The sequence below is a fragment of the Petaurus breviceps genome, unplaced genomic scaffold (genome assembly GCF_028583685.1).
Source record: "Petaurus breviceps papuanus isolate PSGF00001 unplaced genomic scaffold, PetGlider_PUasm1.0 126, whole genome shotgun sequence".
Lineage (NCBI taxonomy): Eukaryota > Metazoa > Chordata > Mammalia > Diprotodontia > Petauridae > Petaurus > Petaurus breviceps.
The window spans coordinates 20,070,861-20,097,110 of NW_027185655.1; the positions used below are offsets into that span (position 1 = coordinate 20,070,861).

The window sequence follows — 26,250 nt, forward strand, 5'->3', positions numbered from 1 at the left end:
CCTTGTTGTTACTGTTGTAGCACCCCTTCTGGGTTACTCCATAACTTGTTCACATTTGAGTATTTGGTTCTCCAGAAGGAAGTTCTAGAGATGATTATGTGGGTCGTGCTACCCACCAGTTTGGGCGCACCCATCAGTGTGCCTCCCACTAATAATCTGTCACAGAATTTGGTTGACTCTTACCATAGGCATAGTAAGATCACTTAATTACAAAATATTATCCCAGAAACACAGCATCCAGGGGAAGAATAAGCTCAAAATTCGAGTCCAGTGGTAACGGGACAATCATGTGCGATACAATCCCATGTGACAAAGGCAACTCAGAGTGAGGACCTGGAGGTCTCTCGTTTTCTAGGGGAGAGAAATGATAAGATCAAAAGTGAGAAAATCCCTCAAAATGCACCAGGCCCTTCATCTCAAGAGATAATTATGCCTCAGAGGTTAGTTGCACTAGTGTTATTAGAAATCTTGTTTAACTTATTAAGCTAAAAATAAAATTAAATGTTATATGAAGGGGGAAAATAGGGGATAAGAATTTATATAACAGTTAGGTGGTATAATGGATAGTGTGTTGGGCCTCAAATAAGGAAAACTCATTTTCTGGAATTCAAATCTGGCCTCAGACATTTAATCGCTGTGTGACCCTGGGCTACACCCTGCTTGTCTCAGTTTCCTTATCTGTACATAGAACTGGAGAAGGAAATGACAAACCACTCCAGTATCTGCCAAGAAAGCTCCAAATGGGGATACGAAGAGCCAGACATGACTAAATAAAAATTTATCTGGCACCTAGATACTTTACAAATATTACCTGATTTAATCCTCACAACAACTCAGCAAGGTAAGTGCTGTCAATTATCCTTGTTTCTCATTTGAGGAAACTGAGGCAGATAAAGGTTTCTGCTTTTGTTTTTTTAATGTCCTGCCCAGTAAGTATCTAGGGCTGGATTTGAACTCAGGTCATCCTAACTCCTGACCCCAAAGAGGGTCACTTAGATGATACAGTCAGTTACTACCATCCAATTTCTCTTTTGTCCTTTTCCTTCCAATGATCATAGTACTGGACAGACAATGGAAATAATTCTTTAAAAAATCTGAGTGTTGGGGTTGCTAGAATGGAGTCCCTGGAGCCAGGAGGACTTGAGTTCAAATCCAGCCTCAGACACTTAACATGAAAACTAGCTGTATGACCTTGGGCAAGTCACTTAAACCCAATTGCCCTGCCTTCCCCTCTCCAAAAAAAAAAAAATCTCAGTATTTTAGTGTCCCACAAGCAAAATATTAGCCAGAAGGATGATGTAAAGGCCAAAAAAGCTAATAAAGTCTCAGACTATGTGAAGTCAGGAATTCTAGGAATAAGGCATCAATTATCTCAATGCAGTCCTGGGGTCAAACCACATCCACAAAACTGACTTCAGTTCTGAGACCCACTGTTTAGGAAAGGGATTGAAAAGCTAGAGAGTATCCATGAAAAGGCAACAAGGATGGTAAACAGCGTTAAAACCATGGTGTAGGGTGATCACTTGAAGGAGCTGAAGATAAAATGGAAGGACCTGACCATATGTAGCCTGGAGAAAAGGAGACTCATGCTGTACTCAAGCATGTGGATGTCTGTCTCGTGAAAGAGAAATCGGAGAACAAAGTAGAGAAAAACCCCTGACTCTTCCTCCCTTAGCCGCCCCACCAGCTGGAGAGAAGTGTAAGAGAGAGCTTCCAGGCTCCTGTTCCCGTGGTGGCAAGGCCAAAAGAGGAGAAATAGGGGAAAAAAAAAAATAAGTTTCTGTTTCTTTAGGTGCCCACCAAATAAAAACATATTTTAAATGAAAATAAGCCTACAATCAAGGGAGGAAAAGTAGAAGCCTATCTACCAGATTCCTGCTCCTGTCTCACCTAAAAGGTAAGAGGGTGACAAGAGGAAAAAGCCCAAGGGCCTAAACTCCAAAAGTCTTGGCTACTAAGACCAAACCAGATCCCATGTTCAGTCTTATACCGCCTCTCGGCCACTCCTCCTTGGGGTTGATGCAGTGGTTAGTCCCGCTGACAGATCTGCCAGTAGAAATTGGTTTGGAAGGGACTCTGATTCCAAGTAATGAAAAAGAAATTTATCACATTCCTCAGAATTCATAGTCACTCAGTCAACAAGCTTTTATTAAGTGTCTATTATATGCCAGCAAAAGACAGTCCCTGCTTTCAATCTTAGCATGAAGGCATTAATGTTAAGCAGACTAGGGAAAGACTTCTTATGGATCAGACTTCAGCAAAAACTTGAAGGAAGTCAGGTATTAAGAGGGCGCTGCTAGGGGCGGCCAGGTAGCACAGCGAGTAAGAACACCAGCTCCAGTGTCAGGATGACCTGGAGATCGAATCCCAGGCTCAGACACTTAGCACCCACCCAGAAACACCTGGCCATGTAAGCTTGAGCAAGTTACTTAACCCCAATTGCTTAGGGGCGGCCAGGTGGCTCAGCAAGTAAGAGTACCGGCTCCAGTGTCAGGAGGACCTGGATCAAATCCGGGCTCAGATACTCAGCACCACACCCAGAAATAACTGGCCGTGCAACTTTGAGCAAGTTACTTAACCCCAATTGCTTTAAAAAAAAAAAAATTAAAAAAGAGGGCGCTGTTTGTGTCTATGATAAGAAGCTGTCTCTCAGTCTAGGAGCCAGTGGGAATACTCCTATCCTGATAGAAGCCAAGTAGGAGAGGGGCAGGCTCTGCCCCTGCTTGCTCACCATTCAAATGACTGGAAGGCATTAGGAGTTAACCATGACACTTCAAGGGGCAGCAGAGCTAGGGACAATTCCTAACACTCAGTTGGACCAGATGGCCACAGACACCACTTCCAATTCTCGGGCCCAGTATAAAACCAGTAGCTTTTGTTCTTGTCGCTATCCATCAAAAGCCCATGGGATAAATCCCCAAGAATGGAAATTCTAGAGATGAAATATAAAAGAGGGAGCTGTGAAAAGGCACTTATTTTCAGCAGGATATAACTCTTTGAATTCTGAGCCAATAATGAATTTACCTTGTCTAGTGTGGGTACAAAAATAACATACGAAAAAGGAAAATCCAAAGTAGCACTTTTGCATCCTTGGGGCTGGATCTGTGATTCTATCGTTATAAAGAATTCCCAGATGAGGACAATACAGGCCAGCACCTTCTCTGCATCCTATATTCTGCAAAGCTAGGAGATTGAGTTATTAAGTTCTTTATCCAGGATCACCTAAATCATATGTGCCCAGCTCTTCCTGACTCTGAAGTTGGCTCTCTATTCACATGGTACCTCTCCCTCCACCACCACCGCCATCCCATAAAAAGCTCACTATTTTAAGACCCAGCCCACCTCCCAGGTCCATGTAGCAATTTAATATAAATATAGTATTTCTATATCTAGAATGATTAACACTCGGGTTCCAGAAAACTTTGTAGAGCCTTCAAGTTGGGATGGACCTCCAAAAATATGTAGTTGGCTCTTCTCAGACACAGAGAAGGTGAAGAATCTTACTTGATGTCATCAATCAATCAATATTTATTATCAATCAATAAACATTTATTAAGTACCATGCCAGGCATTGTACTAAGTGTTGAGGACACAAAAAAGGGGGTGAGGGGAAAGAGTCCCTGACTTCAAAGAGCTTACACTCTTAAGAAAGTAGCTGAACCTTAATTCAAACACAGGTTGCCAGATTCCAAATCTAGGGCTTCCCACTATCCTAAGCCATGCTCTGAGATCACTTTCCATGATAGTTTCTAGTCATTTGTGAAAGCCAACAGAGAAGACAGTATCACTTCAACTACAGCTAAAAGTCAACTTCTCTTAGACATTTTACATAAATCCACTGCAGGAAAATGAAAGTTTCATCTTTTCCAATTGGAGTATTCAAGACCTAGGTTATGGCTTCTGAGAACTCCCAGTGCTCTCTATGGGTAATAGTTTGTTTCTTCTTTGGTTAAGGTTCTCCAACAGTTCCTGGGCCTCTGGAAGCCCTTGACCTGCAGCCACACCAAGAAGCATCTCTACTTCCCTAGGAGAGAAAGAAAGTGTCATTGAGATGTTCAGAGAAACAGGAGAATGCCATCCTCTCAGCCCTTTCAATTTGAAATAAAAGTGCCAGAATGCACCTCATTAGTGTAATGGAAGACTAGACAATGGCCCCAGCCCTTATGAGCAGGAATCAGTATAATCTGCTGATGCAATTCCCACAGGTGGAAAATGTCTCATTCAGCAGCCACACTGCATTTGGATATGAAATTGGCAGCACTGATATTCTGTAGAAACTGCATTAAGCCTGAAACCATTCTCCCCAGGGATGGATGGGGTGTAGGGTCAAGAACATGCCCCCAAGTAGTTTAGGGAAAATGTTTGTGCTTCTCTTTTTGCTATATCTTTGAAGTAAATATTCCTTTGCAAAAACTAGTTGATAAGATTTTTTTAAATTAATTGATGTTAAGTGGCTGACCGTAACTTAAGCACTGGTACTGTTACCACCAAAAAAAAAAAAAACAAAAAACCCCATTACAAATATTTTGGAAGACTTCTATACCCTTCTAGTATAACTGAGTCAGGAGCCACAGAGTGAGTTTACAGCAAAATGTTAGCACTTTTTCATTTGCTCTGAATGCCTGTCCTAGAACTGAAAGGGGTGGCCATGTGTCTAAAGGGGTTTGGCTGTTAAACAGTCCTGCCCACAAGAAGGGAGGTATAATGAATGGTGTGAAAATGCTCCGTGGGGGATGACTGACAGCTTGGGCAGTCTTGCTCCCCAATGTCTGCTGGGAATTATAAGTAAAACCAGGAAGGTCACCTGGTTGTGGTAATATCTTGACCCTCTCTTTCATGCAAGGTACTGAAATCATCTTCAAGTCTTGGTTGGCTCAGGGTCTAAGGGCTCAGACTGCTGACATCATTTCCTCACTGCTAGAGTACAAGGGAGTTTCGCTAAGCTGAATCAAATTGAGGTGTCCTTGATGCTTGTCCTACTATGGTGATGTCAACCCCTCTTTGTTTACCTATTCAATGACCTATAAGTACCCCATCTTGTTCCACAACCAAATCTAAACCATCAGGGGACTGGCCTGAATCGAACCCAACTCAAAAGAATACTTATCTCCAATGCTATAATCTATGATCTTATGAAAAATTCCTTTAAAACAGTGATTCTCAAATTTTTTGCCCTCAGTACCCCTTTGCATTCAAAAATTATTTGGGACCCTCTCCCAAAGAGTCTTTATTTATGTGTGTTATACCTAATTATATTACTGTAGTAGAAATTAAAATATATTAACATTATTATAAAAACAGTTTTGATCTTGGAAACCCCCTGAAAGGGTCTCAGGGACTCTAAGGGGTCACAGGGTCATACTTTGAAAACTGCTTTAAAACATTTGAAGCCCAACTATTTTGCTACAGAGGGTGTGTGTCTCAGCCAAAATCCTTAGCATAAGGATATAGGCCCATTCCCAACAATGGTCATGAGTGCCCACAGATGCTTTTTTGTAACCCCCAACTAGAAAGGGACAACTAAAAAAGTCCAGCATATGAAGACTTTCCCTAGTGAATGGGAGGATGAGAGCAATTTGTTCCAATGGCCACAAAGGTGGTTGAAGCAGGCACTGTAAAATGCTTAGAGCTTGGTCAGACATTGAAGACACAAAGGCCATTCACTGTATCTTGACTTTGGTTCTACCACTGGCTTTGGAGGACTCAGAAACAGAGTGCGACTTATGACTTTGAGCAGCTCTGCTTTGTTAAGTCCAATTCACAAGCAAGTCAAGACATGATGACATCGGTTGAAAAATGAAGGACGAATACAATGAAAGGTCCTTCTTAATAGACTAAATTATTATCTCTGGTTAGCTACACGAGAAATAGCTAACAAAGAAAAGTTGTAGGCCACAAACCAGCTCAAAAGCCCTGCTCTGAAGGGCACATTAAAAAGAAGGCAGAATGCCCCATGCGAGGTGGAGGTGAATGGTACCATATGTTATTGTGAGATAAGTAAGGAACACACCCCCTGAGGGATAGTGACTGAGGGGAGAGTGAAAGACAAAGAACGCTTATTATCTTCTTCTAATCTATAAAACTCCATTTGTACAAGATTATGTTGAAATGCGGTATCTTCAGAGAAATTTCCTCCCCAATCCCAGCTCCTTAAGGAGAAGTTAGAAACTCGGGTGAGAGGTGCAGGATCCTGCTACACCTTCATCTCTTTCACCCCCTCATCCCTCCTCTCATTAACATCAAGTTAATTTTCAAGAATTGTAAACATTTGAAGATACACTATAGGGGCAGCTAGGTGGCACCGGAAATAGAGCATCAGCCCTAGAGTCAGGAGGACCTGAGTTCGAATCCTGCCTCAGACACAACACAAAAACTAGACTTGTGACCTTGGGCAAGTCACTTAACCCCAATTGCTTTCCAAAAAGCTAAAGATACACTATATATTTAGACCTTCATCAGAATTGATCCCAATGGAAAAGAAGATGGGATAGGGACCAAGTTACATGTCACATGTGCATTACCTTACTTCCCATCAATCATCAGTAACAAGTGAGGGCAAGTTCAGAAGAAATGAAATTTCAGTTGGACAGAAAAGGACAAGTAATTGGATTACCCTTCTTCAATTGCCAGAGTTCTGTCTTTTAGCTTCCCAACTGCCAGGTTAAAGGAAGAATGAGGGTGACCCTGCTGGGAGGCTTGTCTGAAAGAGAAAGGAAACAGAAAGGAGCTAGCAACTAGAAGAAAATAAAGAAGAAAAATCAAACCACAGAAGGAAATAGCCGGGGAAAATCTTCAAAGCAGAATTACTTAAAGTAAGTACCAATAAATCCTAATATCTGTACTAGAAATATCATTCAAAAAAAGGCCCAGTGTAATTTTATCAAAGGCCCAAAGTTGTACATTTTAGTCTTTCAAAATGTTAAACACACATCTATTAATATTTTAAATTATTTGGGGATGGAGGTATTTAAGAAGAAAGTTTCTTATTGTACTATGGTATGGAAATGCTTGGTTTATTCCATAAATTAAAAATAAAATATTTTTTAATCCTAAAAATTAAAACATAGAAGAAAGTTTCTAAATCTAGAACAAATATACATCCAGATAGGAAAATTGTACCTATCTCCTAGAAAAAGCTGCCTATACTTCACTGCCACTTATAATTTTCTCAGCCCCTTATAATCTGACTTCTCTCTTCACCACCACTCAATTGAAACTGCTCTCTCTCTAAGACAATTAATAATTTTTACTGATAAATGCAATTGACTTTTCTCGATCTCCAGCCTTCTTGACCCTTTTGTAGGGTCTGCCACAGTTGGCTGCCCTCACCTCTGGATTCTCATTCCTCTCTGGGTTTTAGCAACACTGCTCTCTCCCAATTCGTATTGTAGGAGTGATTCTTTGCTTGTTTTGCAAGTTCATCATCCTTGTCCTGCCCTCTTTACCTAGCCAAAGGCTCTACTCTTGGCCCTTTTCTGTCTCTCTACTTCTCTTAGTAGTTTCCATAGGTTTACCTAGTTTACCTCCAGATTTAGAATTTTCATGACTGAAAGGATGGTGTTATTCTTGATAGAAATGGAGAAGTTGGGGGAGAAGGGTGGGTTTGGAGGAAAAATACTGTATACTACATACCTATGTATTTTATTTTATGTCTCTACCAATAGGATTTAAGTTCCTTGAGAAAAGAGATTCTCTCTCTCTCTGTGTGTCTCTTCTCTGTCTCTCTGTATTTATATCTCTAGTGCTGTGATGGGAATGTAAATTTGAAGATCTTCCCTGCCCCTAGGCTAAAGTGCACCTGGAGCCTGGGGTGGGAGGCTTGTTTTTCAGTAGATACTTCTTCATTGGCCAGTGAGTCAATAAGGTTGTTACATTCTCTGAGCCAGGAGAAGGCTAAATAAGCCCTGATGTGTAGCTTTGTTTTGGGGCTCACTTTGAGAAGTGTTCTGTGATTTGATCTGTATTCTGGGAAGCTGTTGTCCAGAGCCCCCCGGCTTTGAAAAACCCAGATGTTGATTTGGTATGGATGTAATGGCTGGACAGTTTGGAAAGCTGTCTACTTGATCTGTTTCTGTCTTGATAATTCTGCCTGTATACTTTGAAGTTCAGGGTGATGACCTTTTTCCCCTGAATGAGGTAAACAATATATGTTTGACTGATTAAAGTAAGCTTGTTAACCCATTTTTGAGTTGCTTTCCTTTATCAAAGCAGATCCAAGAACCTGTGTTGGCAGACACCCTGAGGACGCTTGGGGTGCTTGCCACTACAAGTGCTTAGCATAGACTGGCACAAAGGAAGCATTTAATACATGCTTGGTGGATTGGTTGATTAGAAATATCCAATGGGTGTGCCTGTCCAATTTTATATTATATTGAAAATGCACAATGGGTGATACTAGGCTGGAACTAAGGAGAGAGACTGGGGCTAAACAGATAGATCTGGGAGTCATCTATATCAGAGGTGTCAAACACAGCCCACAGCCGTTCAAGCATGACCTGAATCAGATTAAAATATAACCGGGAAATATTTAACAAAATAAATAAAAATAAAATAGAACATAGATAAAGTTAATGTGTGTGTTTTTTAAATCAATATGTGATTTATGGGGATCCAGTTACATGAATTATTGGCCCTTTTTGATGCCATGAATCTACAGAGATGATTATTAGAATCCATGGGAGCTGATGAGGTCACCAAAAGGGAGGCTATGGAGAAAAAAGAAGGGGGCCCAGGACAGAGCTTTGGGAGATACCCACAGTGAAAAGGATGATGCAGCTAAAGAGATGAAGGGACTAAGTGAGATAATATAAGTAAATGGCAGCTATTTGCAAAGGAAGGAAGCCAGCTTTAACTTTGATAATACAGCCCCAGCATCATCTTTCGGGCTCGCTTACTTTACTGCTGTCTTCATTTCCTATGGCGCAGTCACTGTGTGTATGGTTCAGAAGATTTAAAAGCAGGTCCTGAGTCCAGTCTTTCTGCCTCCCAGTTCAGCTCTAACCACCACACCACTCTGCCTCTGGCAGAGCTTTCCATGACACACAGATGCCATTTTTGTTCCACCACTCCCCAGTTATTGGGTATGCATCTTGACTCTAGAGATTTTTAATCAGTAATCCATATTGCTGGTCTGAATATTTTTGTATATATAGGTCTTGAGATATAATCTGAGGAAGTGTATCTCGGGATCAAAGAATATAAATCACATAGCCTTTCTTGCATGCTTCTTAACTGTTCTCCAGAAGAGCTGGATTAAGTCATAGCTCCACCAGCAGCAAATTCGAGTTCTTGTCCACTAATTGTTCTCCTCTTCTCCCCCACAAAAAATATCACCTACTTGTTCCTGAAATCAGGAGATTATTTTTTAAATGCCAGGTCACCAGCTTCCTCCAACAGGAGTGTAAGGACTTTCTCCTTTGGTGAGACAGCGAGGTTGAACAGAGCTTTGGGTCTGAAGACAAGGAGGCTTGAGTTCAAATTCAGTATTGTATATTTCCTAGCTCTGTAACTCTGGACAAGTCATTAACCTCAGTTTCCTTAACTGTAAAATAAAAATGGCTATTGTACCTGCCTCCCAGGGTTGTTTCGAGTATTGTAAAATGGTATTTGTAAAGTTCCTAACACATAGTAGGTACTTAATAACTTCTTATTCCCTTTCCTTCCTTTACAGGACCAAACGATTATAGAATTAGCACTACTTGGAGTCTTAAGGGTCACTTAGTTCCACTCCCTCCTTTTATATATACCACTTCATCCCAAGGTGATCTCAGGCAATTGCCTGAAGGACAGTCCTGTGACTCTGACGTGTGTGTGTGTGTGTGTGTGTGTGTGTGAAGGGAGAAGGGAAGAAGTAATTTGTTTTATTCCATATGTTAAAAATAAGATAATTTTTTAGGGAAAAAAAAAAGAGAAATAACTTGAGGGGAACTGTAAAAGTCCAAAGTGAGTAAGGGATGTTACATACAAATAAGGAAACGAAAGCCCAGACAGTTCAAATAATGTGACCCAGAACACACAGGTAGTAAGTGGTAGAAGCAGAATTTGAACCCATATCCTCTTGTCTCCAAAGGCAATATTCTTTCCACTGTACAATGCTGCCCTTCCATATTGCAAAATTGTACAGAAAACCCTGGAGCCTCTATGGCCATCTGGGTGTGTGAACTCAGTGACATTTAAATAGAATCTTAACTCACAGAACCACAAATGTCACATGCTATGATGAACTTGCTCTTCTGCCATTTTTCCCCAGAAAAAAACAACAGAGAATAGAATAGGAAAAGGGGTGTAAACCTGGTAACAAGAGTCTTCTTCAAGCTTCTAGTCAACTTCTAGCTTCAAAAGGGAAGATGGCAGAGGCCAACCCCACTTCAGGTTGCTGAAGGAAAAGACTCTGGGAAGATGGGAGAGGAGCTAGCAGTCTCTATCATGTCTCTACCTCCCAGTTTACTAATCTAGAGACTAGGAGGACTTTCACCTTGAGTGAGATCCAGGACCCTCTCCCTTGGTTAAATTTAGTTATCTCTCTAACTCCTTTTCCGTGTGTTGTCTGGTATATATTCCCCTATATATCCTTTCTCTGATTTTTGTTTTGCTATAATTTGGATGAACGGGTTTCTCTGCTATTTGCTATGTGTGTTCATTGTAGTACTAGTATTAGGTGGGGAAAGAGTCAAGCTTTGGCTAAAGAGCTTGGAGGTCCCCTTTCCCCCTCAAAATGATAAAGAGATTAAAGGTGGCTCGCTCTAACCTGATCATGTTCTATAGACTAATATTATTCAAGGGAGCAGGTAGATATACTTCTAGGCCTGTATCCCCCTCTCTCTATGGCCTCAGGCTCCAACCTCCAGCTCCCCTCCTAGCAGGGATGAAAATCTCCCTTGGAGAAATGTGGGGTAGAAAAGAGGCTAGAGAATGTCTTTGTCTATTCTGCCTCCTTTCAACACACACAAGGACAAGACCTCACTATACTCGGTCCCCTGGCTGCTGGGGATGGGGGGAGGGCCCTACACATGGGGCTCACTCTCTCTGCCCCTACAGAGGTAATCACCCAAAAGAAATTGCTGACAAGGGACAGCTCCTTTTAAAGTTTTTGATTCATATCTATTTGGAGATCATCTTCATTTCCTCATATCTCTCCCCCTTCTCCCATAGAACAAGCCATCCCTTACAACAAAGAATTTCAAAATGAAAGGAGACAAAATCAGATTAATAAAACCAACAAACAAGTTAACTTCACCTGATGGCATATCATACCCATAGATGATTCACTTCTGCCAAGAAAGGAAGCAGCTACTTTTCCCAATTCTTCTCCAAGGCTCACAACTCCCATTTTAAAATAGAAGTGGCCATGTTGAAATAGAAGTTCCTTTAATATGGCAGATGAAAGTCCCATTTTTGCCTGATTTGCTAAATGCCCCAGGTGCATAAAAATACCTAGACTCCACCTTCCTGCAGGCCATTGCATACCTCTCCTTTCTTAAACAGTCATGCTCCATTAGAAAGGAACCAGGATGATCAACTATAATTGACTTAGGTCTTCTCAACAATACAATGATGCAAGACAATTCCAAAAGACTCGTGATGGAAAATACTATCCACATCCAGAGAAAGAACTGATGGAGATTGAATGAAGATCAAAGCACACTACTTTCACTTTCTTTATTTTATTCATCACTTTTTTTCTTTTTGTTCTTTTTTCACAACATGACTGATATGGAATTATGTTTTACATGATTGCACATGTATGACCTATATAAAATTGCTTACTGCCTTAGGAAGGAAGGAGGGGAAGTAAAAAGGAAGGAAATTTGAAACTCAAAATTTTATTTAAAAAGTGAAAATTAAGAATTGTCTTTATATGCAATTAGAAAAAGAAAATAATATTTAAAAGAGAAAGAGATAAAAGGGCCAGAGACCTTCATAATAAACAGCATGAAAGCAGAATGACATCATGGAAAAAAAAAAAAACAATGGATTTAAAGTCAGAAGAATGGAATAATAGGATTTGAAAGTCAATCCTGTCTCTACCACTTATGACCTATGTTACTTTGGGCCAGTATCCAGTTGGAACTCTCTGGAAAATGAGCAATCTGGACTAGTTGATATCAAAACCCCTTTGCAGTTCTAAAATCTTATGATCCTATGATGAAAGAAATTTTAAAATTCCAAGCCTTCAAATAAAAGGATTCACCCTGAGTATTACACTGTAAACTAGATGCTGGGAATGGGCTTCTTGACTTATTTGGTTTTTTTTTCTCATGATTTTTTTCCCCAGCAAACCACTCACTAAAAGGAAAAATGAGAACATCTGAGTAGGATTAGGGGGCTCCCCCTTCTGAAAAGCCACAGGTGTAAACAGTTTGCTCTAAATTGCCCAAATTAGTTTCCAAATCGAGAAGGAATCTTAGTCCTAGAAGCTAAGGAATCTCCCATAATCATTCAACATCGACCCTTAGAACTCAACAAGATGGAAACATTACAGCATTTGAGACTTGGAGCCTCTAACAAATGTGGGCCATTCTGCAGCAGATGTCCATTCTCTGTTAAATGGGTCTGGACAGCCCTTAAGCAGTCTTTAAGTACAGCTATTTTTGTTGTGTGCCCACATCTCCTAAAATCTATTTGTTCCCCACCACCTGTCTCTTCATGCTGGCAGTGCTCCTGGCATCTTCAAAGCTGCTTTATTTCCATCCACTACCCTCCCAGAGGAGCATGAAAAGGGAGCTTCCATGAGCCAGGTATGTGTCCAAAGTTATTCTCAGCTTCCTATATATATAACGACTTTCCTAAAACAAGCAGCTGTTTGTGTACAAGAGAGCCCCAAAGACCAGGGCTAGACAGTCAAAGCAGAGAGCTGTATAGAATCAGGACTGTGAAGACAGGTATTTGGTTTATTAGGCAATATATATTTGAATCATAAAGAGGTTTCATCTGGGTTTTTCCATTAGTATTAAAATATACAATTTACAGATAATTATCTATGGTATTAACAAGTTCAACAAGTCTGACCACCCAGCAGAACCAGTATTGCTGAGTTCTTGATTGTTTTGCTGTTTAACTAAAACTGTACATGTTACAATAGCCCTATAACACTCCAAACCTTACCATTCAACCCTGAGCAAGTTACTTAACATCCATTGGTCTAAATTTCCTCATCCGCAAAATGATGACAATGATATTTTCTTTTTGTTTTTTTGCTTGTTTTATTTTTTAGTAGGGGGGGAAGGCAGGGCAATTGGAGTTAAGTGACTTGCCCAAGGTCACATAGCTAGTAAGTGTTAAGTGTCTGAGGCTGGATTTGAACTTAGATCCTCCTGACTTCAGGGTCAGTGCTCTATTCACTGTGCCACCTAGCCGCCCCCTAGACAATGATATTTTCAATACTTATTTTTCAGAGCTGTTGTGTGGAAGCTGCTTAATAAGTTTTAAGTAGTGTTAGCTACTTTTTTGTTAGCTATTGTTTGCCTTAATTATCTGAATATGTCTAGATTTTCTCAAATACAGAGAATAACTAATTACACAGACCTCTGCTCTCTTTATGTCACCTATTTCAAAATGTACTTTTTATTTTTCCTCAAGAAGGATAAAAAGGGAGATGAAACCAAGACTATAAGAAAAGCAGTTGCCTAGACTCATTCAAGGATGGGGTAGGTCTTTCTGCTTCCTAAAATGCCCTCAAGAGAGTTTAATGTCTTTAACAAACAATTTCTTGAATTCTAATGTTGCAACAATCTGGTAGTTTCTTACCTAAACCAGTGCATTGCCAATTCTTCATTCTTGACTACGCCAGCTCCTGAAGAAAAAAAGCAAAACAAATTACAGAGAGGAGGACAAATTAAATAAACTGCCTGTCACCCAAGTCTTCATCCTTAGCTATTCCTAACCAAGGTACCCTCCCCCAAACAGACTGCTCTAGCTGGGCACAGGGGTTTACCTTTCAGGTATCTCTGTCCTAAGATGTGCTGGGCATTGGGGTACCCCAGATGGGCATACATGTGAACCACCTGGAAATGGAAGTTGTCATAATACTGCCAGATGTAAAGCAGGAAGACCAGGGAGCCCATTATAACCAGCACCTACAAAAAAATAGACAGAGGAAGGTGATAAGAGAATAAGAGAGAGAAGGAAAAGGCAAGTCACTCAATTGTCTCTGCCAAGAAAACCCCAAATGGGGTCACAAAGAGTCCGACTCAACTAATATGACTTAACAATAGCAACAAAAGAATCAGAAATGCTCGGCTATGGAAAATCAAGAGTGTATTTTATATTCTTGAGGACACAAAAAGAACATAGAATCACAACATCTCAGAGCTGGAGAGGACCTCAGAGACCACCTAGGACAAACCATCCCTGAGAAAGAAACCCCATTACAAAATACCCAACGAATGATCATCTAGCCATCGGTGACAGGGGCACCCACTATCTCCTTTCACGGCTCATTCTGCTTGCAGAGAGCTCTAATTATTAGGAAGTTTTTCTTTATATCAAACCTAAATTTGCCTTCTTGCAACACCTAACTCTTACTACTGATTCTGCCCATTGAGACCACACTGCTTTCACATCACAGGCCTTCACATTTTTTAATATATATTTATTTATTTCATTAAATACTGCTCAATTACAGGTGAAAATAATTTTTCACATTTGTGGGGTTTTTTTGAGTTCCAAATTCTTTCTCTCCTTCTTCTTTCCCCTCCTTCAGAAGGCAAGTAATTTGATATAGATTATACATGTGAAGTCATGCAAAACATATTTCCATATTAGTCTTGCTGCTAAAGAAAACAACCCCCCCCCAAAAAAAGAAAAAAAGTAAAATTATGCTTCAACTTGCATTCAGATTTCATCAGTTCTTTCTATGGATGTAAGTAGCATTTTTCAACATAAGTCCTAAATTGTCTTGGATCATTGTATTGATCAGAATAGCTAAGTCATTCAAATTTAATCATTGTATAATATTGTTGTTACTGTGTACAATTCGCCTGGTTCTGCTCACTTCATTTTGTATCAGTTCATGTAAGTCTTCCTGGGTTTTTCTGAAATCATCCTACTCATCATTTCTTATAGCATAATATTATTCCATCACAATCATACACTACAACTTGTTTAGCCATTTCCCAATTGATGGACATCCCCTCAATTTCCAATTCTTTGCCTCTACAAAAAGAACTGCTATAAATATTTTAGTACAAATAGGTCCTTTTCCTTATTTTTATGTCTTTGGGATTCAGACTTCATGATGGTATTGCTGGATCACAGGGCATGAACACTTTTATAGCTATTTGGGTATAGATTCAAAGTGCTCTCCAGAATAGTTCACAACTCCACCAAGAGTACATGAGTGTCCCATAGGCTCCCCTCTTGAGGTAATGAGTCAATGAAAAAGGTGTTATTAAGGGTTTTACTATGTGCAAAGTGTGTGTTAAGTCACAGGGTATGGTTGAATAAATCTCCAGAGACAAGAGTGGGTAGGAAGGAAAGGCTGCTGATAACCTGGTGATGCAAAGACAACACTGGACAGTTCCTTCAGCTCACATTTCTAATAGAAGACAATGTACAGTAGGGTTCCACTACAGTGGAACAAGACCCCCTGGTAATTATGGAACCACAGTAAGATAGATGGTATTGCATCATCTATAGTGTCATTTCCATTGATAAAACCTTATCCTTTTCTGATATTGAACCAATTGGCAGTGTCAAGGAGTTGGGTAGTGAAAATTTATCTTTCTGGGTCTTGAGAAGCTACATGGCCACAGAGAAGAGGGTTGTGGTACCTAGGTCCTGGTTCTCCTTGGGTCTGAGGAGAGATGGTGGTTAGTGGATATGGTCTGGAATGCATAATATACACAGTCTCCTGAATCTCTGTCAGGGTGCCTTGGATTAGAATGATTTGCCTGTCCGTGAATAGAAGTTGCTTGGTGACTGTATAATAATGTAATAATAAACAACCTTTTGCTTTGGTTTTCTGCTGTTCTATTAAGTTCTCATGTGAAACTCCCTTAAGTCTCTTGTACAGCTAGAATACTGGCCAAAGTATTAGCAAGACAGCTGGGAATCCAAAGTGGGGCTTAGAGAAAAGTAAGTCATGGCTGGCCTGAATGTGGAGGTAGAACTGCCTGTTCACATCCTTTGACCATTTGGAGGTAAAAGGCAGGCAGCTTTCAGAAGAAATCAGCCAAAGCTGTCTGTCACTGACAGGCAGGACATCCTAGGCAAAGTAAAAATGGAATAAATTTATAAGTAAAAGTATAAATTCGCTAGAAATGGAGACACTGGGACAGGTCTCTACCTCTCTCCTCTATTGGATCAGTGTTCCCCTTGCTCTTCTGTTTGTTGCTTTTGTCCTATGTCACCCCCACCTCCATCACTTTTGGTCCCAGGCTGCTTGGAAACTCCTTGCTGCTTTTCTGTGAGCCATTTTTCCATCCACTTCTGTGGGGTCATTTTCTTCGTGGCTGCCATCCAGAAAACGCATTCTTCCAGCATGCCTGGTCTGGTTTCTGCTTGGAAATCCCTCTCCCTGCCTCCATTCATGCACCTTGAGCCTATGATATATATTCTAGGGAAGAACTAGCTGGATCCTTTTATAGAGCGCTCAGCTCTTTTCAAAATGATTCCAATTTTTCCTACTAACGAATCATCCTGTCTGAGACTCAATTTATTTTTCTGGAAAATAGAGTTTATAATATCCACATTGCTTGGTAAATGTGTATAGAATATTTTATGATTTACAGCTCTATGTGAATCATTATTACTTATCCCCATTGGCTTGGAAATTTGATAAAGTCCTTTGTAAATGCCAGCTATTAAGGTTTCCAAGGCATTTGACATAGTTTGCCTTATTTGATCCTTTAAACAACTGGGTGAAGTAGACGCTATCATTGTTTCCACTTTTCGAATGAAGAAACTGAGGTAAAGTAGTTTACCTATAGTCATACAACTGGTAAATAATAAAAGCAGGACTTGAACCTGTCACCCCTATTCTAAACCTAGCATAATTTTCATTACACCAAGTAGCCCCCTCTCTAATGACAAACTGAAGAAGAAAGAAGAAAGGCAAAAGTAGTATTCTTTTGGATTGGATACAGTACCTTATACCTACTGATGAGTGTCTCCTGAAACAGCAAAAAGCCTATTGAATTCTAATCCCATTGAAATTATGGAAGGTTTTTATAATGATTTTGTTTTCCTTAATTTTCCTTAGCCTGGAAAATCCCCTACCATCTGAGTGACCAAGAAAAATACTCATCTCTCCTGGTTCCACTCCTGACTACTTAAACTTTTCCACCTCCATCCTTTGCATACAAACCCTTCCTCGTATTGATAAGTACCTCCCTAGGAATTTGTTTGAGAACACATCAGTCCAGTCACAACATACTTCTTTCTAAGCCCCACTCCTGACTCTCAGAACTTTTCCACCTTATATCACCACGACAACCCACCTTGGCTTCCTTTTCTACCAGTCACCCCTGCTTTTCAGCTCCCTTTTATGTGTATCTTTTCCCTTTTATATTTCCTTTGTATTATAAACTCCTTAAAAATAGAGACTGGTTTTTTGCTTGTATTTGCGTTTCTGTTACCTGTCTTACAGTAAGTGCTTAATAAATGCTTGTTGGCTGACCTATTAAGACTGGCAGTCATTATGCATTTATTAATCACTTACTATGTGCCAGGTATTGTGTTAAGCAATATATAAAGGCAAACAGTAGTCCTTGTCCCTAGGGGGAGCTCACAGTCTAATTGTGCATTAGTGTTTTATCCAGACATAGAACAGAGGAGTTCATTTGTTATTTTCAAGATAGGGAAGTGATCCACATTTCCAGCATCCATCCCTTCCCCTTAGACCAGGCTGCTTCCATGGCATAGACCTATATCACCTAAAGTTTCCCACTTAATGTTTCTGCCTTAAGTCTCTCCCCTCTCCCTCCCATCCTATATACAGTCACCAAACTGATTCTCTTAAGCATAGCTCTGACCTTATCACTCCCTTGTCAAAGAAGATCTAGTGTCAATCCATATAACCTCTAGGAAAAAATAGAACCTTCTCTCTGCAACTCAAAGTCCTTCACCACCTGACAGCTGGCTACTTTTCCAGGCTTATTATACATCATTTTCCCTACATGCATTCTATCTGGGAGCAGACCAAATTGACCTACTTGCTGTCCCCATCAACCTCCACACCTTGATCGAGGCTAATCCCAATCATGAAACACCCTTTCTTCTCATGCCAGCCTTTTGTCCCCAGTTTCAGACAAAGACGAACTCAATGACCACTTCCTATATGAGGTATTTCTGATCCCCCTCACCCCAGCTACAAGCACCCTTACATAATCTCGTATTTACTTTGTAGATATTTTTGTATCATTTATATGTATACATATTATCTACTCTCCTCTCTCCTTCCCTTCTTCCCCAACTCAAGTTAAGCTCCTAGAAAGGACCATAATTTCTTTATTGTCTTTGGGCACCCCCATAATTTTACCTTTCTTTGTGTTCTCAGCACTTATCATAGTGCCTGATATAGAGTTGACACTTAATATTTGTTCATTGGACTTGACTTTTTGGCAAGTATAATTTTGCTTCTCCCTTTTGTAAGACTCAAAATACTTTCGCAATCCAGAAAGAATGCTTTTGATTTAGTCTTCGTGTGCAAGTCACTAGATGCTCATATAACACACACAATTCAGGTGCAATTAGCACTCAGCAAAATTTGTGTCTGATTCTAAATAATGAGCGGCTTCCTTTCAAAACTCACACAAATTAAGGTTATTTCCTACCTCCATCCCCAACCAAACAAAAGACTTTGGTTTCTAATTGGAATTCCGGATCTTGATGACTGTCGTTAAATGTCTATTGTTCCTCTGTAGCTGGGCTGGCTAGCAAGTAGGTGTAACTGCTGGCTGCCAGAGTCCTTTCTCGGACTCCCAGCTATAAACAGACTCCTAAGATATCTCCAGTGTCTAATTATGGCTCTAAAAACCAAGTTAAGCCCCAAAGTTTGCAGGAAATATAGAGACTTCCCAGATCAAACCAGTCTTGACAAACCAGAACAATGATGCCTTGATCTTAACTACTGTCGACTACCAGAATATATCTGTCATTCGTGTCTGTGGATACTTCTGTATGAATGATGCTGTGAATCACCACTGTGGGATGTAAGAGCTATAACTTAGAATTCACAGTTCATTGTATAGATAAGGAAACTGAGAATCAGACAGGAAATGACCTGACGTGAAGATCACCTGGAAAGTTAACAGTGGATCTGGGAGTCTCCTGACTTTGGTCCCCCATTACTCAATACATTACAGCGACTTCTTATTGCCTCCAGGATCAAGTGCAAAATGCTCTGTTTGGTGCTCAAAGTCCAAACCTAGCACCCTCCTACCTTTCCAGTCTCCTTACACCTTAGTCCCGCATAGGCACTCTTCGAACCATAGACACTGGCCTTATGGCTGTTCCACAAACCAGACACTCCATCTCTCTGCTCCAGGCATTTTCTCTGACCATCTCCCATACCTGAAACTCCGCCCCCCTCTTCCACTCCAACTACTGACCTCTCTGGCTACCTTTCTGTCCCAACTAAAATCTCACCTTCTACAGGATGACTCTCAATTCCAATACCTTCCCTCCGTTAATTATTTCCTATTTCTCCAGTCTATGATGTGCTTTGTACATATTCCTTTGTGTGTTGTCTCCCCAATTAAATTGTCTTCAGAGGAGAAAGTGCGAATAGTGACTTTACATTGCTCTCCCTCACTTAAATCCAATTCACTTGCATGGCATACATAGCGTCACCTCCCTGAAGTCATGGTCCTCTTTGAGAATGAAGGACAAACAACAAGAACAAAAACAGCTTCTTGAAGGCAAGGATTGTTTTGTTTCATTTTGTTTGTTTGTTTGTTTTTGAGGGGGGAAGGGTTTGGTTTTTTTCCTCTTTTTGCATCCCCAGTGTTTGGCTCATAGTAGGTGTTTAATAAATGTTTATTGATTGATACTCTAATAGAAATAGAACTCCTTCCTTTTTCGATAGACTCTGAGTCAGGAGACCACAGCAGACCACTCACTCACTCAATCCAGTGCATGAATATAAAAGCAATTTGTTTTTTTCCCTGATGGATACCTATCAAGCTGCTAATCCTCAATGCTAGAGTGTCCAATCCCTATTGGCTCCGTTTACTAGGTCAAATGGGAGAGAAACCAAAGAACATGAGGTTCAGGTCAAGCCCTTTAGTACCTGCCTGGTTATTGGTTAGAGAAATGGTGAGTCTGTCCCCTTGGGATATAGGGGCCAGGCTCCTAGCCCTCATTTTTTATGGACTCTAAGAGGAATCCCGGGAAGTAGAGGCAGCTGCTAGGATTTCAGACCTCTTTGTCCAGGATTTATAAACGAAGGTGTCCTGACCAGTGTTAGAGGTCAGGCATGTTAAGGGGAATGCCCGGTTGATTCTTAGAAAGCTGGAAAAATATAGCTGTCAGGAAGTTGTAAAGCCAGGAGGTTTCTTCAGTACATAGTCCCAACCAGAAAGAGTTCAGGCAGAGGAAAAGATACCACCTGGACAGTCATCCTCCACTAAAGAGCGGCACCAGGGATTTGCCCATATAGAAGAACTTAGCCATCAGTCATGGGGTCATAGTGGATACGTATCCTCTTTCCCTGATGTTTAGTCAAGGGAGCTAGGCACGGCCAGGGCTCAATGCTAAATCAGCCTCTCAGAGGCTGGGGTGCCAGGTACTAAGGTCAAAGACGGCTGGCTCTGAGTTTTGGTTCTGATTGCTAATTAGTCAACCCTGAGGTGAAGGGAAAGGTCGTGGTAGTGAACACCCCAGAGAAGTCATCACCATATGAAGCAGCCCATTCTAATGATGAACAGTGCTAATTGTTGAAGGGTTGGCAGTCAACCAGCATTTATTTAGTGCTTAAGAGTTAGCTAGAGTTAAGTAGCCTCGAGTTAAGAGCTAGAGATATGAATTCGAGAAAAAAGGAGCTTAAGTAGCTTACATTCTAATGGAAGAGAATAAGATATAAAAGGGAAGATGAAGGGTAGAAGGGGGGATAGAAAGAGATACCTGCATAGAGACATCAGTCTGGACAATCAAAAATGGCTATTCTGTACTTTGTCCATAAGAAATGATGAGCAGATAGATTTCAGTAAAACCTGCAAAGATTGATGAACTGATGCTGAGGGAAGTGAGCAGAACCAAAACATTGTGCACAGTAACAGCAACACTGTACGATGACGAACTATCATTGATAGGCTTGGCTCTTCTCAGCAATATAACGATCTAAGACAATTCCAGAAGACTCATGATGGAAAATGCCATCCACACGCAGAGTCTTGAACGAAGATCAAAGCATACTATTTTCACTTTTTTTTTCTTTCTTGTGGTTTTTCCCTTTTGTTCTGATTCTTCCTTCACAGCATGGCTAATGTGCAAATAAGTTTAATATGATTTTACATGTATAGCCTATGTCAGATTGCTTGTCATCTTGGGGAGGAGGGAAGGGAGGGATGGACAAGAAAAATTAGAACTCAAAATCTTGTAAAAAGTGAATGTTGGAAACTATCTTTACATGTAAGTGGGAAAAAATAAAATACTATTAAGTGGGGGGGGGGGGGGGAGGGAAAGAATGTCTGTTCTGAGGTCTTTCTCTGGAATTGAGTTTCTGGGAAGAACACACCAATGGGAAAGGGGACCCTCACGAATAGAGCCAGGAGGTAACTAAGGCATAGAGGCTAAGTCTGGTGATGCAATGGAAAGAGTTCATCTCTTTCTCACTTTCACTTCAACTTTATTCCTACTTCTTCTGATACTCTCCTACCCTCAATGGATAGAGTGCCAGGCCTGACTCAGGAAAATTCATCTTTCAGACAAGTACTACCTGTGTGACCCTGGACAAGTTAGTTAATTGTGTTTGCTTCAGTTCCTTCATCTGTCAAATAAGCTGGAGAAGGAAATGGCAAACCACTCCAGGATCTTTGCCAACAAAATTCTAAATGTGGTCACAAGGAGTCGGACAGAACCGAACCAAAACAAAACAAAACAAAATACAATCATCCTAGTAAATCTCTACCCTAAGTCTCATCTCCTCATTGGTGATTCCCTCCTCAGACCCACCATTTTAGGAAGGACTCTAGAAGCCTTCCTCTCACTTTTGACTGTCTCCAGTCTCAATTTCTTCCATGAAACATCCAAGTCAAAAATAAAGCTTTCCCCTCAGATCTCACATGAGATGTTTGTGTTTGGTGAAATTTCATCTTATTTTTCTTGGGGTGCTAGCCTCCACTATCTGCTATCTCTTCTCTGACATATTGATAGAATATCCTCCCTCAGTGGAGTTCTGGTACATGTTTAATAACTGATTCCCCAAAGGAATTTTTTTTAAAAAGAGTATACCCTGTATTATTAACACTTTTTCCATAACTCTCATAATTATAATAATAATAGTTAAAATGTATATAGTACTTACTATGTACTGGACACAATACTAACCACTTATCTCATTTGATCTTCACAACAGCCTTGGGAGATAGGTGCTATTATTATCTCCACTTTACAACTCAGGAAATTGAAGCAGACAGAGGTTAAGTGACCTGCCTAGGGTCACACATCTAGTGTCTGTGATCAAATTTGAACTGGAGTCTTCCTGACTCCCTGTGGTACTCTATCCACTGCTTTACCCAGTCTAGACAATCAAGAAAACAACAAATTAAGCCCTAATTTATAGCATTTACTGATTTCTGAAGTGTAAATACTCACACGGAAAATTTAATCATTGACTCTTAAAAACCACTAGAGCCGGCTCCAACTTACCCTGCTTCCCTTCTTTCCAGCTACCTTCTTGTGTTGGCTTCCCCCTTTAGGATGTAAGCTCCTTAGAGGGGCAAAGATTATCTTGTTTTTATCTGTGTCCTCAAACTTAGCACATCGCCTGGCATGCAAAAAGTGCTCTATTTGCATTGATTCTGGGGTCAGAATCTCACTCTCACAAGCTCTGATGATTTCTACTTCTGTGACCTCTAAAAAGTTTCTTTACAATCCTGAGTTTTGGTTTCTTCATCTGTAAAATAAGAATTTTGAAACACAGAACCCATAAGGTCCTGTCCAGATTCTAGATCTATTAAGTACGAAATTTCTTTCTGATATTAACCCCAAATCTGTCTCCTTACAACGTCTTCCCATTGGCCCTAATTCTGCCTCCTATACCAAATGCATACACCAAACATCACCTCTTTTTAAATATTTGAAGATAGTTTTATGTCTCCCCTTAGCTGCCTCTTCTATGGGTTAAACAACCTTAATGTCATTAACAATTCCTCACATTGCACAATTTCTCAACTCTTACTATTTTTGGATGGACCCCTGCTTATAAGCGTATTTTCCTACTGGGGATGCTTTCCTGGTAAATTTGAAAATGTTAGCAATTGCCAAGATTATAGGGATGTTGCTTTAACACTTTTGGACTACAAGTGATCTATTACAGCTGAATTATGACTGATAAGGGCTCCATTGCAGACAAGTTACTCATACACCTTTATCAGTACTTTGCACAGACTGAGAGGTGGGGATCTATCAGCTCAATCTGCTTTTATCCCTGTTTTTTCATTTGACTGGACCATTTACTCAAAGTACAAATGAAGCCTTAAAAGTGACAATGAAAACAATGAGTCAGGCTGATTGCTTTTTACAGAGAAGCTTAACCCATAGGACCCAGCCTTTAAAGTGAAAGTACAGATAGTTTCACTTACTTCTTTTCAACCACAGTTAGCAGAAAGATAATGAGTTCATGGAATATTGCCCATTAAGGAAGAACAGTTTCCTCTGAGGCAGTAATCTCTCAAAATCAGTAGTATCTCAAATGCAGTCTTGATGTTTCTTTGGTCAAGGTGTGGAGAAAGGAAAACTCTGTGTGACCCATGCTGGCTAGGAACCTTCCAGATGCTTTAGGATTGAATTTAAGGTTAACTGGTAATCATCTTGCACCTAAAAGGCATAGCTCAGTCTTAATTAGGTATTTTCTTTTTCTTCTTTTTTTTGGAGGGGTGGGGGGAGGGCACTTTCAGGTTTATTAATGTCTTTCGTTTTTACATTACATCTATTTACAGATCACTCCCACATTGTGAGCCTCTTGTACCGAAGTTATGACAGTTAAATAAAACACAGTGACCTCATCCAAATCAAGCTTAAAATTTTTTTATTAAGTGCCTACTATGTGTCCCTTATCCATAAAATGAGAGTTGGACTGCGTATCTCTAAGTGTTCTTCTAGCTCTAAAATTGCACATGTGTATATGTGAGAGACAAAGAGGTTAGGAATTTAAATGGCATCATTGGGAAATTTAAATGACATCATCAGATATAAAATATATAATTGATATCATTAAAGAGTCTGAATCTGAATTTCCTATCTACATGAAATGGTTTAGTCCTTTTCATCTTTTGATTAATAACATTCCTTCATTTTACCCTCAAAAACAAATTCAAGAAGAAATTATTTGGTATTCTCTATTCATCCACTTTTGGGTGCAGCTAAATGGTCCAGTGGATGGAGTCTTGGAGTCAGGAAGAGTCACTAAGAGACTCCTGTTTGTGAGTTCAAATCCAGCCTCAGACACTTAACAGCTGTGTGACCCTGGGTGAGTCATTTAACCCTGGTTGCCTCAGTTTCCCCATCTGTAAAATGAACTGGAGAAGGAGATGGCAAAACATTTCAGTATCTCTGCCCAGAAAACCCCAAATGGGGTCATGAAGATTTAGATATGACTGAACAATAATAGCAACAAAAGAAAAAAAGCAATCAGCCTCAGAGGAACAGGAATATGTCATGTACAGACTCTGAAAGTAGGATTTTAATATCCTGTTCATTAAATGAATATTTAATGAGTGGTTATCCTGGACAAAGGCGCTGCACGCCCTTTGTATATTCTTTATCTATACAGATATGCATGTTGTCTTCCCCCTTTGGAATACAGGCATACCTCATTTTATTGTGCTTCGTTTTATTGCATTTCCCAGATACTGTATTTTTCACAAATTGAAGGTTGTGGCAACTCTGAGTGGAGCAAGTCTGGTGGTGCCATTTTTCCAACAGTTTATACTCACACCGTGTCTCTGTGTCACATTGTGGGAATTCTTGCGATATTTCAAACTTTTTCATTATTTTTATGTCTGTAATGAGGACCTATGGTCACTGATTTAGGATGTTATTATAGTAATTATTTTGGGGCACCATGAATCTGAGATACAACAATATTGAAATTAGGACAATTAATAACCCTACAGTGGTCTCTAAGTGTTCAAGTGAAAGGCAAACTTCATTGTTGTCTTATTTTAAGAAACTGCCACAGCCACCTCAACCTTTAGCAACCACCACACTGATCAGTCAGTAGCTATCAGCATCAGGCAAAACCTCCTCCACCAGCAAAAAGATCACAACTCACTGAAGGCCCAGATGATGGTCAGCATTTTTAATTAATGTATGTACATCATTTTTTAGACATAATTCTATTGTATACTTAATAGACTATAGAATAGCATAAACATAACTTTTATATTCACTGGGAAACCAAAACATTTGTGACTTGCTTTATTGCAAATATTTGCTTTATTGGGGTGGCCTGGAACTAAACCCAACAATATCTCCAGTATATGCCTAATAACATCCTTGAAGCAAATCACTTTTGCCTTTGAATCTCCAGCTTTTAGCACAATGCCTAGATGGTAGGTGCTTATTGATTGATTGATGATTTTCCTTTACTCACATACAACTCTTTTGATACCTCAGTGATCTGTAATTCTGTCATTTCACTGTTGGACCTTCCCTCTGGTAACAAAAATCACAACCACTCCAACATTCAGGTCGTCTGTGTGTGTGTGTGTGTGTGTGTGTGTGTGTGTGTTGGGGGGAGAATTATCACCCTAGGTATGAGCTATTCTCCAAATCTAACTAAGCTGATCTTCAAAAAGGGACACACCGTACATCACTGTACTTGGAGCTTCTCTATCTAGGTAAAACCCACCACAGTATGCACCTTGCAAGCATACAGTATACATCAGCCTATATGCTACAAATCTCAAATACCAAATATGATATAGTGCAAGAGAGTATTTTTGCTAAGTATGAGCTCTGTGCTGGAGTTTAAACAGCTAAGTTTTGAATACCTCAGAAAGGCTCTATGTAAATTTCATGCAACTGGCCAAAACTTGGCTTATTTCATCAAAACGGTTTGTGTTAGTGCAGATAGGCCAAAGAAAT

At 40.1% G+C, this 26,250-nt stretch overlaps 2 protein-coding genes across 2 annotated transcripts in view; one reads left to right on the forward strand and one right to left on the reverse strand.

The window, feature by feature from the left end:
* H2AZ1 (H2A.Z variant histone 1) overlaps positions 1–26,250 on the forward strand; it is a 126,184-nt gene that overhangs the window by 54,244 nt on the left and 45,690 nt on the right. The gene's annotated exons all lie outside the window — the stretch shown is intronic.
* The window catches only part of LOC138165772 (sel1-repeat-containing protein YbeT-like), a 65,730-nt gene continuing 42,991 nt past the window's right edge, over positions 3,512–26,250 (reverse strand). Inside the window, exons 3-6 of the mRNA XM_069094109.1 lie at positions 13,934–14,075; positions 13,747–13,792; positions 6,614–6,700; positions 3,512–4,024 (exon numbers count right to left, since the gene is read on the reverse strand). Coding sequence (XP_068950210.1) covers positions 3,892–4,024; positions 6,614–6,700; positions 13,747–13,792; positions 13,934–14,063 — 396 coding nt within the window. The 5' untranslated portion in view covers positions 14,064–14,075 and the 3' untranslated portion in view covers positions 3,512–3,891. The remainder of the gene's footprint in view (positions 4,025–6,613; positions 6,701–13,746; positions 13,793–13,933; positions 14,076–26,250) is intronic.